The sequence below is a fragment of the Polistes fuscatus genome, unplaced genomic scaffold, assembly GCF_010416935.1.
Source record: "Polistes fuscatus isolate 324 unplaced genomic scaffold, CU_Pfus_HIC Scaffold24, whole genome shotgun sequence".
Taxonomy (NCBI): domain Eukaryota; kingdom Metazoa; phylum Arthropoda; class Insecta; order Hymenoptera; family Vespidae; genus Polistes; species Polistes fuscatus.
In genome coordinates this window covers 1,908,165-1,928,543 of record NW_025113101.1, presented here as the reverse complement: position 1 = coordinate 1,928,543, position 20,379 = coordinate 1,908,165, and the positions used below count along the sequence as shown (strand labels likewise).

Genomic DNA, 20,379 nt, shown 5'->3' with positions numbered 1-20,379 from the left:
ATGTCGTGGAATGTAAATTCAAACTTCCAAAAGAGACTACTAAATAGCGCTGCGGTCTACGGTACTTTTCCTTTTTTATTAATATTTATTAATTATAAAAATATTTTATTTATTTCTTCCGATTTATATTGCCAAAATATATATTTGAATTGAAATTTTTTCAATTTTTCTTTAATATAAAAATCACATAATTGTACAATTTTCTAATAATTTCCCCTAGTGGTGCATCGATGTATTACCTGTACAGTCGTTCTTAGAACGGTCATTGCAGTTTGTACGCTTGATTGGTTGGTCGTTGTTTCTTCATCAGGTGATCGTAATAATTTCTAACCTAGTGCATCAAAAGGGCAAAGTTTTATACTTTTGAGTTTATAAAGTATATTAAATATTCCCGAAATGCCTAAAAGACCTGCTAAAGCTACTTGGGATAATCGTGGTGGTCGAGTGAATAATACTGAGGATAAACATTACTTTGGTAAAGTATCATTTATGATCTAACTACGCTTTACAACGCTTGTGAATTCAGAACAAAGACAACTTATTCTCGATATCTTATTCATTGTTTGCATTTGTTTCCATTTATATATATAGAAATAATTTTTAATATATTATTTTTTAATATACTTTATCTAAAAATAATTTTTTTACATTATTCCGTAAAATTAATTTTTTTCGAATTTTTCATTTTTTTTTCTTGTAAAGATAGTAGAAATCTAATAGCTGTAACAAATATCGAAAGCTAGAAAAAGAATATATTCTTTTTATGATTCAGGACACGATGATAGACACGTGAGACGGGATGGGAGATATGCTTCTCGACCTCGTGTATCATTCAAACAACAACCAAGGCCCTCTAGAAATATGAGAATAGCGAGAGAAATATTTGTAGAGGCTTTTAAAGACGACGATTCTCCGATGGGAGTTAATTCTAATAACAATAACAACAATAACAGACAAGTTGTTGTTAGAGGTAGAGGCAGAGGTTTATCGAGGGGAAGAAACAGCCCTTTGCCACCCAGAGGTTTTCGAGGTGGCATACTTCCTAGACCACCACTCTCCCTTGGAGAAGCTAATTGGTATAAAATCATTGTAAGTATCAGTATACGATACAATATACACATACATTTATATTGTGCCAGATTAATTTTCTGTGACTTTCTGTTTAACTCTTTTAATTCTTGATAACGATACATTCTCGCATTCATTTTTTCTAATGATTTTATAGAAATATTATTGCTACGATATTCAACTAATATTTAAATACATTTGTCATTAACACTAAACATAGCTTTATGTATACCTATTTTTACCACGCTATGATAGAAATGCAAGACACAATATAGTAACAAATATATATTTCTCTTTAGGTGCCATATGGACAGCAGTATACAAAAGATTACATAATAAACAATCTTTTGAGTTATATTGCTCCTGAGACTTTCGTTCCCATAATGGTAAGTATTACTTAATATTTCACATATTTTCACATAATTTATTTAATACTAATTTTTTACAGTACAAGACTATGGGATCCGAAGCTGTGTTTTATGTAGATGATCATAAAACTGCAAATGCACTTCTTGCCTGTGATCGAAAAATAACAACCACAGATGGTTTTAAACTTCAAGTTAGAGTTAAACCAGGTTTTCCTCATTGTGAAATTAATGATAAATTAAAAGAACAACTGAAGCAAGCTATGGTAAAACGATATTTTCAAGAAAACAATGCATTAGACTTGTCAAAGTTTCATCAAGATCCAGGTATGAATAAATCTTTACAGAAAGATAAATATTATTAAAATAAAAAAAATTAATTATATTTTTATATTACAGATCTTGTTGCTGATTATTTCTGTGCATTATTTCGACCAGTTATGTTAATGACCGTATTGGACATTGTCGCAGAATATATCCCTAACTTGGAGGCATTAAATTTAGATGGAAACAAATTGAACTTAATTGAAAGACTCAACGTCCTTCACAAAAAGTTTCCTAAATTGAAAATATTGTACATAGGCGACAATAAGGTAATTACATATTTTCTTTTTTTTATAAGTTTCACAAGGAAAAAATACTATGTATTATTCATAAATTTTCTTATTTCTAGATAAGAGAAATGCATCATTTGGACGTTGTCAAGGATCTCAAGCTAGAAGAATTAAAATTAGCTGGTAATCCAGTATGCAACAAGTATAAATCCCGACAGAGTGAATATGTTAGGTAATGTATGGTTGAAGTATTAACATTGTCGTTCAAACCAGAAATTTATCTAAAATGATTGATATGCGCGTACGCTCGTTTTATCTTTTATTTGTCACATTTATTTTATGTTTTTTTTTATATTCAGACTTATTAATTATATGTTTAGATTTCATGCTGTTCTTTATTTCTCATTTATTTTTATTTTTAATTTAATTTCATTACATATTCAAAACTGTATAAATATTCAACAATACTTCTAATGTTTTCTAACGTAAGTTTGCATTAATTCATGAGCATATAAAGATAGTAAGTTTCTATTATATTTAATATTAGATTCTGAATAATAAGGCACATGTTTTTAATTTTTCTTATTAATGCGGAGCCCCCGGGCTTCTATCTTTTCTTTCCCTTAAAACAGCGATGTGCGGAGGAGGTTCCCTAAACTCCTGAGACTGGTAAGATATAGTTTCAAATTAACAACTAAATTAACTGCTATTTAATATATTTAAGAAAGCCTAAGTATGTATGATTTATTTTACAGGATGGAGTAGATCTACCACGTCCAATCTTATTTGATGTTATGGATGATGCATCAAAAATACCTCCTACCCAACGCATATTCACTTCAAATGCTAAAGCTCAAGAAATAGCCAGTCAATTTCTGCAACAATATTTTCTGGTTTACGATAGTGGCAATCGTCAACCATTATTGGATGCTTATAATGAACACGCGTCCTTCAGTTTGACTGTAAATACTGCTTATAATGCCAACAAGTAAGTCAATATTTCTAAATCTGGTTTTATAATTTATTCAATGCATGTTTAATTACGATTTTAGCATATAATCAAATTTTAATTAATCTCTTTCTCTCTTTCTCTCTCTGTCTTTTTTTTTTTTTTTTTTTCTTTTTTTCTTTTTCTTCCAGATTAAACTCTTATGTTGGGGAAAATAGAAATTTATTTAGAGTAAATGATGCTAACAGAAGACAAAAACTATTAAAACAAGGAAAATTGCCTGTAGTGTCACATATTTCTGAAATGACAAAAACTAAACATTTTTTAAATACATTTACGATGGATATTAGTCTAGTTACTGTAAGTATCTTATTTTCATATAAAAATGAAATTTTAAATATATATATATTAACTTTATTATCTTATTCTAATTAACTTTGTAATTTTACAGGAAAGAATGATGTTTGTCACAGTAACTGGACTGTTCAAAGAGCTAACTAAAGAAGAACATGTCCGATACTTTAATAGAACTTTTATTATAGTACCTCAAGGAACTGGATATTGTATTTGTAATGAACAATTACATATCAGTAACACAACTGAAACGCAACGAAAGCTCATATTGAACAATACCGATAAAGAATCAGAAGAACCAATGGCTGAAGAACCAATGGCTGAAGAACCATCAATATCAAAAACATCAAACTCTGCTGCTGAAGGAACAGTTCCGGAATTGTCGGAAACTGTAAAACAACAAATGATTGTGACATTGAGCCAGCAAACAAATATGAATCTGGAATGGAGTTTAAAATGCCTCAGAGAAGTTGAATGGAATTATGAAAATGCTTTATCCGCTTTTCAAGAATTCTTTAAGCGTGGTCTAATACCATCGGAAGCATTTAGTAAGTAAATTTTAATATTATTAGAAAGTTTAAAAGATATTCCAGATTTGTTTTGTTTGTTGTAAATTATCTCTCTTAATTTCAATAAGGTGCTGACGTTTTGGATATTCATAACATTTTTGAAAAATATTGTAATTCATAAAACAAACAGAACAACAAATGTTTTAAATTTATTATTCTTAAATGGAATGTTTATCCAAAAAATTTGTAATTAAATATTATGGCAAAGTAGAATATAGTATCTAAAGTAGTTTTAAGTTCATATTCTATATCATAGAATAGTGTTGACTTTTTTTAATTACACGGTAGTGCTAGTGGAAGTAAAAAGTTACCAAGGAAAAAATAAAATTAACAGTGAGAATAAAGATTAATTCGCTCCATGAATTAATTTTGCACGTCTATGATTTCTAGAATAACAAATATTTTTATGAAAAAAGAAAAACGAAAAAAAATAACAAAAACTAAAAAAGCAAAAAATCATTCAATCATTTTTCAACGTAACTATGATATTTTCACAAAAATTTGACTTTATAAATCACACACGACTTACATCCTTGCTGTTCATTCGTGATTTATAATATTTTATCACATTGATAAAAATATTCAACAGAACTATTCAATCATTATACCATAACTTAAGTTTTTTTTTATTATCTTCATAAAATAAGAGAGGAAAGAACTTAACTTCACTATTCTTGTATATAAATCTAATAATATGTTACAAATAATGCATGTCATCTACATATAATATTTGTCTGTTTTGTTTATTTAACTTTCAAAGTTATTTGTAAAAATGAAATTTTTAAGTATTACTCATGTAATACTATTCTGTTTTAGTTACCATTTTAGTTTCTCAATTCATAAGCTAAGGCTAAAAAAAACAAAACAATTTTTCTGAAATATACTGCCATTTCAGTATATATAATAAATATCTTATGTTTTAAATATTTTATAAGAAATGAATGTAACTTTGAAAGTTAAATGATAACACAAATGCAGTATATATTTACTTGTAAGATATAAATAATTGTATAATAAATACATGGGTATCACAAAAGTCACTTTATCAAGTAAGTAAAACAAAACAAAAAAATTAATATTGATTTTTTTTTCAAAATAGAATTACAATATTTTGTTTTTCATTTCAAGATTTGAATCACTAGTTACAATGTTTAAAAAAAAAAGTATAGGCCATGATGGCACTACTCTAAATATCAACCAAACAAAAATTTCTAATTTATCTGTTTGATAAAGTGACTTTTAGGACACCCCTTATATTAATTTTAAATAAGTTATACAAATAAAATAGTTTTACGCCTATGAAGGTACAAAATCAAAAAAAAACGAAAAACTTATGAATTAAGTAACTTTCGATAACTCGCAGATGAGATATTTATAATTATAATAATTAATTAATAATTTATAGGTAATCATATAGTTTAAAATATTTCATTTTATAGGGATAAATTTTAAGAAATCATACAAAATTATTCTGATTTCAAAATTTCAACAGATTTTTACATATAATAGATAGATAATAGCTCATACAGACAAAAGAAAATCAATATTATTAGGGTGTACACATTTTTACATACTTGAAATAGGAAAATTTAAAGTTAAATGTGAGTATAAATTCATTAATATCTGAAATTTCTATATTTTTATATAGTATTTTTGTGATCATAATTATCACATTATTATTTTGATGATTATTATTAATAGTCTTATTATTTGTATTATTATAATTATTATTATGGTTCTCATAAAGTACACAATTTAAGTTGAAAATGCGTGAGGTTCTACACATGCAATATATATTTTTTTTTATTTTTTTAAATAATATTATTTAAATATTTTGTTCATGAATGCAGATGTAATAATGATTACCAGGTGCATATTAAACAATTATATAGACTGTGATGCAAATAATCACTGGTCGATAATCCAAAGGATATATGGATACAATGAAGAATTTATTGCCTATATCTGCAAATGATTACAATACACGGCATAAAACATGATATAAGCATAATATGTCAAATATTGAAAACAAAATGCATATTTATGCTGAGCGATTTATAATAATCATCAGCATATCCTTAGCACCTGGACGATAAAGATCCATTTCACCGAAGTGGTTTTCATACCATGATATATACATTAAAAAATATATATATAATAATATATTTATCTACACACATAAACATCATACACGCAAAGAACCATGATTGCATTCAAAACTTAAAAACACTTAAAAAGCATTTAGCAGAATAGCTAATTATGCTTACTAAAAATAGATTTTTCTAATTTATCTTTTTCCTTACAGCTTATAAAAACAATATTAATTGTATTCTATATATGGCATGCTATACAAAAAAAAACATATTAATATAATTTATACTCACAGTTAACAGAAAAATTACTAGTTGTAATAACAATATGAATAATTATATTTGTAATTTTTATTTTTTTAGCAAGTAAATTGTGATACGCATAGATAATAAGACTCCGATATATGTAATTATATTTTTTCTAACATTGATTCTGTAAATTGAAGAACCTGAATAATTATATTTCTGTTTATATTTTTAAAAAAGTTCTTTTAAAACACATACATATATATGTTAATTCCATTAAAACCTGATATATATTGACGATCATTAAAATCATTTATATGTTATATATATATATATATATATATATACATATATAAATATAAATATTGTTTTCTATGTATAAATAATTCATATCACTGTTAATATTGTAAATATAAATATATGATACCATTTATAAATATATAAAATTGCACTTTTACTTTGATATAATATACTTATACATATAAGTTATGCAATGCGTTTAATACCAAAATTTATAATATGAAGTTTTATATTGCAATAATTAATAGAAATCACCCAAGATAACAATATTAATTCTTTCTAATTAAACATATTCGATTGATTATATTTGGAAAAAAACTATTTTATAAAAATAATATATTGCTCGCGATTTATAATACACGTGTTTCTTACAAACTACATACTCTTCTATAGCGTTTTCATCTTATGTATATTACGTTGGTATTATTCCTCTTCGTTTAAAATAATATTCGTGATCTTTTATAGTACGTTCGTAAAATTTAGTTCTTGGATCAATTGGACTTAATTTTGGACACTGAAACACACGATGCAATTAATTTTACATCCAGAAAAGAATGATTCAATTTGCCTTATTGATATAAAATAATATTTGTTATAAACATACACCAGATAAGTTCCTTAATTCTATTGCCTTTGGTAATTTGTTATTTAAATTTTGTTCTCTGTCTCCGTGAGCAGGATGTGTTGATAGCCAAGGTACAACATCCATTGCTAAATTCATTTCTGAAAGTGTTCTCATAATACCCCAAAACACAACTGCTTCGCGTACATCTACGCAAGCCTTGAAAAATTCATATTTTCTATATTTTACAAATTTCGTATGATACATTATGTCTATAAAATTGGAATAAACTTAACAAAATGACTTACTCTTGCAGCTAAACCTAATCCCACGAGGTCAGCTTCATTTTCCAATGCTCTACTAAATGGTAAATTATGTAAAAGATTTATAATATGTTGTCCAATTATTTGCGAAAGAACTGCTAATACATCAGGAAAACATGCCCAAAGTAATAAAATAGGAATTACCATTAAGACGTCAATTAATAAACTACGCGAAAATTGTTCAATCTATATTAATACAATAGAAACACAATATTATTTTAAAACTTCAAATAACGGAAATAAAATTAGAAATTATTTCTTATTTTCCTATTAATTACCGGATGCAATAGCAATTCATGTGCCATTTCATGGGCAAGTATAATACTTAATTGATCATCATTATCAATAATATCCAAAAGGCCCAAAAAGAGGAATATATTTTTTCCCTAAAAATGATTTAATTTAAAATCATAAGAATATTTAACTGAAATATTATAGAATTTCTTTTCTTTGATACGTGCAGGTAAAACATATGCATTTCTTATAGGAGAATTAACGATAGTTAATGTCCAATCTTTTTCATTAACACCATTCAAATCTTTATTTTTGTTCAATATATTTTGTATAATTTTAATTATTCTTTTATATGCAGGATGATTGTATGATACCAATGATGTCTTATGTTCTTCTAAATGCTAAAAAATAAATAAAATACAATATAATTTCAGTAAAATATCTTGTTACTTACGTTTACAATTAAACATATAATAAAATATATATAATACATGAATCTCACCATTTCAAGAATTAATTTGCCTAATATATCTTGTTCTTTTTTATTAAATATTATAAATCTCTTTCGTTTAGTTATTGGATCAGTTTCAAGGTGTGTTAAATAATACAAAATAAACATTAAGCATAATAGACTTAACGATCCTAGAAAATTATAAATAAGAAATTGATGTATATAATATTATTAATATTATTTTAACAGAATATATTAATTCATTTACCTAAAAACATGTTTCTGTTTTCTTTAAACAACATTTTATACTGTTCTTTTTCTTTTGTAGATTTCTTTTGCCACCATCGTTTAAAACCACGTCCGAGTAAAAAAGCACTCAATCTCAAAATTGGACGTAAAATGATAGCAAGAAATGGTGATACATATAATTTAGATGTTGTATGAAAATCACATATCTTTTGATAATTTATATTTTTAAATTGTCTCAGAGATACTCCTGTACGTAATGTACAAATTTTAGAATATCTAGTAGATTGACGATTTGAAATTATACAAATCATAGATTTGACTTTACAAAATTGTATACACCGAAGTTGCATTGCTTTTTGTATCCAAAGCATATTAAAATATAACTGTAAAAATAAACAAAACTACAAAATAATTACAGAGAAAGTGAGAGAAAGAGAGAGAGAGAGAGATATTATATAAATTATAAAATAGTTATGTTTTCACTATATTCATATAATACATGTTGTGTAAATTCATAAACAATATTTCTACATGTTAACAATTTCAGTTATATAAGAAATTACTTACATGTAAAAATCCTTTCTTAAATAAGTTCAAATTTTTATTATTAAATAAATTTGCATACGAAATAACCTCTATATAGATAAATCTACATAATAAATCTCATTCATAACGAATCGCGCATAAATGGTTTGCAGTTTTCTACTTTTAAAACACCGATCGTCAATAATGGTAAATTTCTAATTTATATTACTATACTTTAACATTTCACTTAAATATGAATGACTATGTAGACGATTATTTAATTCAAACAGTGAATAAGTAAGCTACTCGAGTGAGCCACTATAATGGCTCATCGACCTGGAAAAAATAATCGCAAAAGCCACTTTAGTGGCAGGCCGGCTAAGGCCTATATCGGTAATTGTAGTGCTCTACCTTTATCATTTCGACCGTCGGTAACTGCCACTGTCGGTAACTTTCACTGTCGGTAACTGCCACTGTCGGTAACTGCCATCGTCGGTAACTGCCACCGTCGGTAACTGATTCCTATTTTCAAAACATCGACCGTTTTTAATGAGAGTTTGTACTTTAATAATATTGACCGTCAGGAACCTAAATACAAAATATTACCGACGTAGAGTAAAAAATTTTAAGTCTACTATTACCGACGGTGGCAGTTACCGACGATGGCAGTTACCGACAGTGGAAGTTACCGACAGTGGAAGTTACCGACAGTGGCAGTTACCGACGGTCGAAAAGATAAAGGTAGAGTACTACAATTACCGATATAGGCCTTAGCCGGCCTGCCACTAAAATGGCTTTATCGATTATTTTTTCCAGGTCGATGAGCCACTATAGTGGCTCACTCGAGTAGCTTACTTATTCACTGTGGACTCATTAATAATTTCAGTGGACTAATCAGGAAACTACACACGATAATATGTAGAATACGAATTTTTTGATAGCATTGTACCGTTCTTTGCTAGTCTGTTCTATTCTTTGATAGGATTGTACCATCATCGCGTTAAGTACATACTAGTGCCCACTGGTGGTCCCGGTTATAACAAAAATGAAACTCGGTAGATAAAAAAGGAGACTCGTGAGCTTCTATGTCCTTTTGTATTCCTTGGTAATAATAACTCATAAGATATATATTTTAAATCTGAATTGCGTTAACGTTAATGATCTATTTAAACTTATAATAATAGATCTATTTAAATAAAGCAATTTATTTATATTATTAATTCGAAACAATATCTGTTATGTTATAAAACAAATGGTCTGAAGAAAAAAAATATCTTATTCCAAACACCGAATCATCTTAATACTTAATGTATTTTCACAAATAATAATTAATGATTTAGTTATTATCGATCAATAAATATTCTAACATGTATTAACTAAGAACAAAAGTAGTGTGTGCAACTTTTACTAATAAATATTAACTTAAGTAAAATAGAAACTTATCAATAGGCAAAATTGATGATAACTAAACATTATACATATTTATCATGATTAATGGTTACACTTATCTATTATTTTCCTCAAATATAATCAATTTTCTATTTCTATGTACGTACATATAGAAACAGATCTGACCTCGAGTATAAACGGCTAGATATAGGTGGATACAAATGTACGTATATAAGTAGATGCATACAGATGATTAAATCAAACGAATAATATATTTAATATTGAAAGAATTTGTTGTTGAGAAGCAAATCTAACGAATTATTTAAAACGAAAGTATAATATATAAGTAAAACAGATAAATAAATAAAAACAAATAAAATAATAAATAATAAAATCTTTACTATTTATAGGTATAATGAAAAATTGGTTTTAACACCTGACGTAGTGTAACTTTTCACAACATGGCGTCCGACAGAGGGAAGTATAGGACAAACATCAAGAAACGAACAGAGTATGCTTGTACTATATACAATTGTAAAGTGTCATACAGTGCGGCCATGGATGCATGTATTTGCGCGTGCACGAGTGAGGCTCTCTGTATACGTCCATCATGAATCAAAATTTACGGTTCTTTCATATTTCTTGTTTAATGTTTTCGTCAACAAGAATAATGCAAATCTAGTCTCGCAACTACAACACCTTCTTAATCTTATGGACTGCTGTCTTCACAAGGATGATTCTTTCTTCCCGGTAATCAAAATTTAACACGATTTTATCTTTATTACATTCACTGTTCCTGTCGTTTCACTAATATTCTTCGTGTCACTTTTTACTGGTGTACGTTTTCAAGCTTCAACTTTCTTCTATTATAGATTTTTTCATAATGTTATATTCAAATACCCCTATTTCAAATAATACAGTAATTTTTTTATGTTAACGATCGTTGTTGTTGATTGCAACCATTTATGTATTTCGTACTTGTTCTATACGTCGGAAAATAACTTACGTGTTCATTATGTTAACATTGTACTATGTCAATGACAAATTAGTATTCTTTTATAGAATTGTACATAATTTTCATTAAATGAATATCTAATTCTGTATTATTTATCGTTTGTCATTCTTTTACATGCACATTTTTATTCAATAATTTAAATTAGCATTGTTTTTAATATAATAAAGTAAAGTGTTTAATAATATACACCTCTTATTATTAATGTTTTATAAATTTTATAATTGTTTGACGAATTTAAAAAAGATGTATCTATGTTAAAGAGAAGTTAATTATTAAATCGTTTAGTTTCGTGTAGTTTTTATTGATTGACAATATCTATTTGTACTTTATTGGTTTAGCTATACATTTATTTTCTATTATTTTAATTATTTTTTTCTTATTTTATACTCGTATTCAATATTTATACTCAGATATATAAAAGTTGTTCTTCACTTACAGTTAAATTTCAACAATTGAATAAAATAAAATTTTGCAACTATGGAGCAAAGTAGAAATAGACCGAGTAGACCACGTTTACGGTCACACGGTAACTCTGCACGAGTTCTTGTATTCGATCAAATGGAAACAGATGAAACAAATTCTAGTACTGATCAAGCACGTAATCGTCCTACGGTATCTAAAGTGGAAAGTAAAGAGGCTCCTGTTCGGCCAGGTTAATATTATTTTCTTTCATAATCTTATTAATATTATGTTACGGTTTCAATATTTATAGTTTCTAATTAATTATATTAATGTAAAACATTTGTAGTTAGCGGAGAATTATCAAATTTAGTTCGTATGCGGAATTCAGCTATTGGGAAATCAGCCCCTTCTTTGTCAGTTCACATGGTTAGTCATCTTATTATTATTATTCTTCAGTTAGATCTGTATTTAATCTAATGGAATCTTTTCTCTACACACACACAGCGTGATCCAAACATTCCTCGTCGATCTGCTAAAGCAGCACATCGTAAATCATTCATTGCGACAACATCACCTACTCTACCGCGTTGTCATTCACCTTTATCGGGTATGCTAAGTATAGATTACTTTCAATATTTTCTGCTTTTAATAATAGTCAAAAGGTATAAAATGAAAAAATATTCCTTTGAAAGACTTCTTGAAATAAGAATCTATATTTTTATAGAATTATAGTTATAGAATATTGTATCATTATTTGTAGAATAGACAAAATAAATAATATTTTATATTTTACTTTCTCTTTTTGTACTTACATTGTTTCTAGAAAAATATATAGTAAATTAATTTTTTCATTATTTCCAAATACAGCTTTCATCCCAATTGTAGGCAGTCCTCTAGAAAGTCCTAGGATGTCATCCAGTCCACATTTTGCTTTTGCTCCTGTTAAAAGGTATATTACTCATCTGTTTTTCTCTGTTCTTTTATTCAATAAATTGATTAGTTTATTGCATAGTTATTGTATTATTTATTAATGTATATTCTTAAATTCATTAATGAAATATTAATATAATATAAATTAAGTATTTGCATATTAGGTAGTAATACAAAGATAATCATACTTTAGGATTGGGGGTGCTACAGGGACTGGTGATGGTAGAAGATGGTCAGTTGCAAGTTTACCGTCTAGCGGCTACGGAACAACACCTGGTTCAAGCAATGTTTCAGTATGTATTTTCATCTACTAAAACTTGATTAAAAATATATATATATTTATTCCTATAAATTATATAAAAATATTATGCTTTCTTTTAGTCACAGTGTTCGAGTCAAGAACGTTTACATCAATTACCAAATATTCCAACTAAAGATGAGTTACGCATGCTTTCCTGTCACTTTTCTAAACCTGGAACACCATGTTCATCGCATCCAGGTTTTCCTGGTTCTAGTATATCTACTATTTCTGGTAGTCTTGAAGAAGAAGGTCGTAAATCGCCATTACATCGACCGCGGTCACGAAGCTTAAGGTAACAATTACGTGACAAATATAATTCTTAGAATTTCATTTCAATGTATACATATAATTATAATACATTGATTGAAAAAATGTATTATTAATAAAATAATACTTTCGAAATTACAGTAGTCCGAGTCGGTCACCTGTTCTTGATAGTGAAATTGTCATGATGAATACTTTGTACAAGGAACGATTTCCGAAAGTATGATTTATGCAATAAGTAATATATAATACAAAAATGGTTAATAAAATCATTTAATTTAATAATGTGATGTATATGTTTTAATTAGGCTACACAGCAAATGGAAGAACGCTTGACAAATTTTATTAATGAAAACAAAGAAATCGATGAACGTGAAGTAAAGGCACATATGACCCCAGATTCTTTACCTATTTTACGTTTTGTTCATCATCAAGTGATTGAAATGGCAAGAGACTGTTTACAAAAATCACAAGAGAAATTGATCACAACAAGATACTTTTATGAAATGAGCGAAAATTTAGAACATTTATTAATGGAGGTATGTCTATGTTATTTATTATAGATATTTATTTAAACAATTTGTGATTGTTAATAATAAGTTTCATTTTTATAGACGAAGGAAAAATCATTAGAAGCTGCAACACGATTGACTGGCTTAATTAAAAAACTTTTATTAGTAATCTCGCGTCCTGCGCGATTATTAGAATGTTTAGAATTCGATCCAGAAGAATTTTACCATTTGCTCGAACAAGCAGAGGGTCAAGCTAAATTTAATGCAGGAGTAAAAACTGATATTCCTCAGTATATTATTCATAAACTTTCTTTGAATAGAGATCCAATAACTGGTACATTAATTACTTTATTTGTATCATTATTATGCTTCTATCTTAAATGAAAATAATTACTATACTTGTTACTATATTTTTTTTTTCAGAATTACAAGAAGATTTGAACAAGTTGGAAGATTCTGCAAGTTCTAGCGATAGTAACTTACAATTAACGTCGAGTCCTAATAAAGATGAAGATAAATCTCAACGTGTTCCTTGTGAAAGTGATTATGAGGTACTCAAACTTATTAGTAATGGAGCATATGGAGCAGTGTACTTAGTTAAAGAAAAGACGACTAGACAGAGATTTGCAATGAAAAAAATTAATAAAAATAATTTAATGCTCCGTAATCAAGTGGAACAAGTGTTTGCTGAAAGAGATATCATGAGTTTTACAGATAATCCTTTTGTGGTATCTATGTATTGTAGTTTTGAAACGAAGGTATACTATTTATTTTAATATTATATATTATGCAATATTAAAACTATTGTCAAAATATTATTTTTATAAGTAATAAGTGATATAAAAATGTGTTTATTAATATCATTTCAGAAACATTTATGTCTTGTAATGGAATATGTTGAGGGTGGAGATTGTGCTAATCTTTTAAAAACTATTGGTCCACTTCCATCGGATATGGCAAGATTTTATTTTGCAGAGACTGTTTTGGCTGTAGAATACCTGCATAATTATGGTATTGTTCATAGGGATTTGAAACCTGACAAGTATGATTATTTGAATTATATAAACTTTGATCTATATATAAATAGTAATTAAATTATTTTACATTTACTAATTAAAATTTCATGTTATAGTTTACTTATTACAGCATTGGGTCACATTAAACTTACAGACTTTGGTCTTAGCAAAATGGGACTCATGTCTCGTAAGTAAATTTTTTAATATAGTTAATTAATTGTATATATATATATTTTATTTTTTGTTCGCAATAATTTAATGCCTATATTTAATTTTATAGTTGCAACAAATCTTTATGAAGGATACATAGATAGAGATACTCGACAATTTTCTGATAAACAAGTATTTGGCACACCTGAATATATTGCACCAGAAGTTATATTAAGACAGGGATATGGAAAACCTGTTGATTGGTGGTCCATGGGAATTATACTTTATGAATTTCTTATTGGTTGTGTACCCTTCTTTGGTGAAACACCTGAGGAACTGTTTGCTCATACTGTTAATGGTTAATATTAATACTTGTAAATAATAACATTTATCTCACACATATTAATATTATTATATATTTTTTTTAGATGACATAGAATGGCCAGATGAAAATGATTGGCCAGTTCATCCTGAAGCTAAGGATATCATCACTGCATTATTACAACAAAGTGCTAGAGATCGATTAGGAACTGGTGGTCCGCATGAAGTTAAAGACCATCCTTATTTTTATGGTGTTAATTGGAATAGTCTCCTTAGACAAAAAGCTGAATTTGTACCACAATTAGTTGATGACGAGGATACGAGTTACTTTGATAGTAAGATGTCTAAAGTATTTTACGCAATGTTAAATTGCTTTATATATATTTAAATAATAATTAATCACTTAAATTACTTTAAATCATTTTTTAGCTCGTATGGATAGATATAATCATGATATAGGCGATGATACAGACGATACTGATGATTCACCTTTATTTGGATCATTTTCTTCGTATTCTCCACAATCAAGAAAAATTTCTCAAAGCCGTCCACAACAAACGAATATAGAGCCAGAAGCGGATTCTAAGAAGCAACCGTTCCATACTGAATTAGAAAGCACAGTCTCACAACTTTCTATTGCATCAAATACAAGCGTTACTTCCACTGTTACTACTACGCCCAAACTTTTAGATACAAATCAAAATTCAGACAAAAATCGGGCGCTACTATCTGTGAAGACGGCTCCGTGTATCGAAAATCTAAATAGGCCTACAAAATCAAACATATCTATTGGTTCTATTTCTAGTGGTACTAACGAATCTCAATTGACTGTGGTTAAAAATATTCAATCAGAAAATACTTCTGTTAATTTGAGTACTCCGGATTCTTCACAAACAGAATCTGAAGATATCAGTCCACAGATACAAAGGAAACGTCACACACATGCTCGTGATAAGCTGCCCAGGTTCAGTATTCCTATTGATGATGAGCACATGTGAGTCATTTGACCTATATCCTTGCCAATATACACATAAATCAATAATTTCCTTCCTTAATTCTTATTTTTTTTATACCATTTTATTTGACTATAATGATTTCCTTATATTATTTTATTTTCAATAATTAGTTAATATATTATTAAATGCTGAATCAATCAGCAATCACTGATCCAATTTCCTACATCTCTTTTCATCATCATAATTTGATCTAACGTTAAATAAATTAATTACTTATTTATGTTATTTGTTTATAGATTGGATTTAACAGCAGCAAATAAGGAAATTCTGGAAGATAAACATAATTCCAGTACCGATTCTTTTGAATCTTATAGCGCAATTCCCATTTTACCAACCAATAAGTCTAAGTCAAGGTCTGTTATTAAGTCTGCATCAACTAGTGGTTTGTCACTGGTAATACCAACCAGTGAATTTACTTGTATGTATCTAAATAATGATTTTCTCATATAGTTTTCTTTTTTATACAATTAAAATTTTTAAATAATTATTAATATTCTTGATTAGTATAATATTATAACATTTATTAATTGATATTATTTAAACTTTTAGATGACTCTATAGTCAGTAATCAATCTATTGAATCACCTGGTGGATCTTCTACTGCTTCTTCAAGAGACACGTCTCCATGTCGAGAATTGAGTCCTCTTGTAACCAGTTTGAAACCTCCCATTATTATAAGAAGAGGACCATGTGGGTTTGGTTTCACTGTGCATACCATCAGAGTATATTATGGTGATAGTGATTTTTATACTATGCATCATTTAGTAATGGTACGTTCAGAATATATATTATTTAAAATTTGTCCATACGCGATTGAAAAATGATAAATATGAAAATATATATCCAACTGTAGGCAGTTGATCAATCGAGCCCAGCGTTTGAAGCTGGTTTAAGGCCAGGAGATCTGATAACGCATATAAATGGAGAACCAGTACAAGGGTTATATCACACTCAAGTTCTCCAATTAATGCTGAGTAGCGGTGACCACGTTACTTTACGTAGTACACCTTTAGAAAACACCAGTATTAAATCTGGCGGTAGAAAAAGAGATCTCACACAGAGTAAAATGGCGCGCAGAACTTTTCATAAACAAAGGAAACAAAAACGAGAGCTTTCTGACAAGAAACGAAAAACATCTCTCTTTAAACGAATAAGTTCAAAACGTGCTAGTGTAGAAATGCAACAGGTATAAATGAGGGTTATCTATTATTTTTGTTCATTATGTCTAATTATTATACATATATACTGCAATACTTTTATGTTTCACATAAAAACATTAAGATATATTTTAATAATAGCATAGCGCTTAGTTTTCACTGCATATTTTTTTGCACACGTGCCAGAGTAATTGAAGCAAACGACATAATACAAGCTACACACTCGTTACGTTAAGTGCATTTTATGTTTTATTGCAGCCATTAAGTATCAATTGTCCATTGTCAGCACCCATTCTGTCCAGTGACAACAAACCTCCACTTATGGTATGATTTCTTTTATACATTTTTTAGCTTTGTATACCTTCTGGCAGTTGGTTTATTTATTTTTCTTTTTTTTTTTTTTATTCAGTTGAATATATGTTATTCATTGTTTAATTCATATTTATACCAAAGCTTCTTATAACACAATTGAAATATACAGATAAATTTATTTTTATTAACATATGGGTCCATTTTATAGAAATGCGCGCAACCAAAACACATACTACGCTTTTAAACAAGAATAAGGCAAAATATTATTATATAATATTATACGTTTTAAATATACTACATTATTTCAGATGGCTGCAGGAATTTGTTCACCTTCGATGGTGACCCCTAGTCGATCTTTTCAATCCTTTACACGTTCTCAAGATATTACACCTCATTATGGTGCATGTACAAAATCTGTCTGCAGTCCTTCTCCGCCAGCAAATCGTACTAATTCAGAGTCCTATCATTCAACAGGAAATTCAACTCCATGTTCAAGTCCAAATTCCTCTTCACCAGGTTCTAATATTTCTATTGGAAATTTGTCTAATCAATCGCATTATCAAAGACCAAGTACTTTGCACGGTTTAAAACATAAATTACATACCGCGGCAAAAAATATTCATTCTCCGAATCGTAGAAAGTCTGTAGGACATATACCTTTATCTCCACTAGCTAGAACTCCCAGTCCTTCGCCACTCCCTGCTAGTCCAACAAGAAGTCCAAGTCCCTTAGCATTTCCCACTGGACATCAACCTGGTAGCTCTAACACTACGCAATCATATAGTCCAGGTATTACTCCAAAAATTGATTTTATATACTTTTATTATAAATTCTTGGACATAAATCGACAGTACTATGATATAATAACTCGTTGAATTTATTTTCACTATTTAGGTGTATGTTTGTCAGCACCTAATAGCCAGAAAAAAGGATATGGACGTCCAAAATCAGCGGAACCAGGGTCACCACTTTTAAGGAGAGCTCTCAGCCCCGATAGATTACATCCTCGTTCAGCGGAAAACAAAACATCGATATCTCCCTTAGCAAATACCGTTGTTAAAGTAACACCACGTGTGACAATCGCTCAAACGTCGTCTCATGCTGAAAGTTTTGAAGAGTCTGGTGAAATGAGTAAAGATATTAGTGATATTAAAGGAGAGAAAAAAGTGTGCGCAGAACAGAAAAATGTGGTGGTCGATTATCCGAAATTAACACACGGAATATCGATTAATATAGCTAACGTTGGTATTTCTAATGCTTGCGGTAGTACACAGTTACCGAGAATAGCTGAAGAAAAAGATTCGCCAACTGGAACCAAGAGCGATGATTATACATCTAAAGAAGTCATGGTGCCTGTGGAGAAAAATGATAAAAATGATGCACGTAATGATCGAATATTATTAGGAGATAAAAATGTAGCTTATAATAATGAATCCCGTAGTGTTTATCCTAACGAAATCAGTGTTAGTAATTTAGAATCACGAAATAACGAATCGATAAAGGACAATGTTGTTCATCAGAACGAATCGCCGAGTACACTGATAACAACTCATGGTGCTGTTGGTGTATCTCCATTGACGTTAGATCAAAAACAATCTAAACGTAATGAAACAGAGTTGAAATCGACATTATTTAATTTGGGTGCTCCCGAACAATCCACTTCTAGCAAGAATAGTGTAGATAACACTCAAGAATGTCGGAAAATATTAAAGAAATATAAAGATAATAATTCAGAAAACTCGACTCGTGATGATACAAAACGTTCGTGTGAAAACAGTGAGTTTGTAAGTGAGAAGAAAAATATCTAATTATGTGTGCGTGTAATGGTTTACTTTGAAAAAAAAAAACTGATTTTTAGAAATAGGTTCAGTATAAAACTTAGTAGCGAAAGTATCATTACTTGATTATAATCAATAATGCTTATTCAAAAAAGAAAAAGGAAAAGGAAAAAAAAAAAAAGGATATAAAGAAAAATTTCTAGTTCGTGTTTTTTGATGTGATGAAAATGAAATCTATGGAAAGAAAGAAAGAAAGAAAGAAAGAAAGTGAGCCATTTGTCGTAACTGTTAAAGTATTATATATCGTGTATAAGTCTATACGTCATTTAAAATATCTGTGTGATAATACTCTTAACTATTATTCTCTTGCTATATCATTGTCCAAGTTAAATTTGTTAAATTGAGCTCATTGCTAGTTACGATTTTAACAAAAAATATTTGTGTCGAAAGTTATACGCTTCCATTGAATAATTATTTACAAAGGAGTAAATTACTGACATCTTAGAGTAGCTCTGTCCCGCCATACGCTTAATAAAAAAATAAGATCAAAATAAACAAAAATTCAAAAAAAAAAAAGTACCTTAAAGAATCCCGAGAATTTTGAATTTCTATTTAAGTTAATGAAGTTTGTTGAGTATACTATTTAAAAAAAGAAAAATAAAAAAAGAATTTAGATTTATAGAAACTTTATAATTCTTATATTGTATGGTAGTCAAAAATAATTCGTAAAATCTGTGATCGTAAAGCGCGCCATTATATTATTACGTATATATTAAATATAAAATTAAATTCGAAATATATACAAATTAACAATATATAATAAGATATTTAAACATTAAATGATAAAACACTGCAATTTTTAATTAACATACATTTTATTCCCTAATGGATTATTGAATATGGGAAATATTGAAAGAATCATTGACTTCGTCGTGTGCTCGATCATTTAATTTATAACATATTTTTTAAGAAATATT

At 28.3% G+C, this 20,379-nt stretch overlaps 3 protein-coding genes across 6 annotated transcripts; 2 read left to right on the top strand and 1 right to left on the bottom strand.

Annotated features, from left to right (window-relative positions):
• The first annotated feature begins 209 nt into the window (after nt 1-209).
• Nucleotides 210-4,222, top strand: LOC122518281 (nuclear RNA export factor 1-like). Its single transcript, XM_043637137.1, has 10 exons — nt 210-475; nt 773-1,089; nt 1,368-1,454; nt 1,517-1,760; nt 1,833-2,026; nt 2,107-2,219; nt 2,620-2,656; nt 2,743-2,975; nt 3,128-3,296; nt 3,388-4,222. Exons 1-10 carry the CDS (start codon nt 397-399, stop codon nt 3,844-3,846), a joined length of 1,932 nt encoding a protein of 643 aa, XP_043493072.1. The 5' UTR covers nt 210-396; the 3' UTR covers nt 3,847-4,222.
• Nucleotides 4,223-6,628: 2,406 nt separating this feature from the next.
• On the bottom strand, nt 6,629-9,124 carry LOC122518290 (metalloendopeptidase OMA1, mitochondrial-like). Of its 2 annotated transcripts, none has more exons than XM_043637158.1 (8): nt 8,882-9,124; nt 8,334-8,715; nt 8,117-8,256; nt 7,842-8,015; nt 7,659-7,766; nt 7,366-7,566; nt 7,100-7,276; nt 6,629-7,009 (listed from the first exon to the last, which is right to left on the bottom strand). In XM_043637158.1, the coding sequence occupies exons 2-8, from the start codon at nt 8,683-8,685 to the stop codon at nt 6,908-6,910; spliced, it is 1,254 nt and encodes a 417-aa protein (XP_043493093.1). In that variant the 5' UTR covers nt 8,686-8,715; nt 8,882-9,124; the 3' UTR covers nt 6,629-6,907. The 2 variants fall into 2 exon arrangements, with proteins under 2 accessions (XP_043493093.1, XP_043493091.1); XM_043637156.1 differs by having other exon boundaries at nt 8,334-8,697.
• Nucleotides 9,125-10,634: 1,510 nt separating this feature from the next.
• LOC122518271 (microtubule-associated serine/threonine-protein kinase 3) lies at nt 10,635-19,500 on the top strand. 3 transcript variants are annotated; one of them, XM_043637097.1, is made up of 22 exons: nt 10,635-10,978; nt 11,682-11,895; nt 11,992-12,071; nt 12,150-12,252; nt 12,513-12,594; nt 12,769-12,868; nt 12,957-13,168; nt 13,285-13,360; nt 13,449-13,679; nt 13,755-13,986; nt 14,076-14,410; nt 14,522-14,694; nt 14,785-14,855; nt 14,949-15,176; nt 15,247-15,474; nt 15,569-16,133; nt 16,392-16,573; nt 16,705-16,925; nt 17,009-17,341; nt 17,571-17,636; nt 17,933-18,413; nt 18,519-19,500. In XM_043637097.1, exons 2-22 carry the CDS (start codon nt 11,721-11,723, stop codon nt 19,430-19,432), a joined length of 5,088 nt encoding a protein of 1,695 aa, XP_043493032.1. In that variant the 5' UTR covers nt 10,635-10,978; nt 11,682-11,720; the 3' UTR covers nt 19,433-19,500. The 3 variants fall into 3 exon arrangements, with proteins under 3 accessions (XP_043493032.1, XP_043493034.1, XP_043493033.1); XM_043637098.1 differs by having other exon boundaries at nt 10,645-10,978; nt 15,569-16,103; XM_043637099.1 differs by lacking the exon at nt 17,571-17,636 and having other exon boundaries at nt 10,644-10,978.
• The last annotated feature ends 879 nt before the right edge of the window (nt 19,501-20,379 follow it).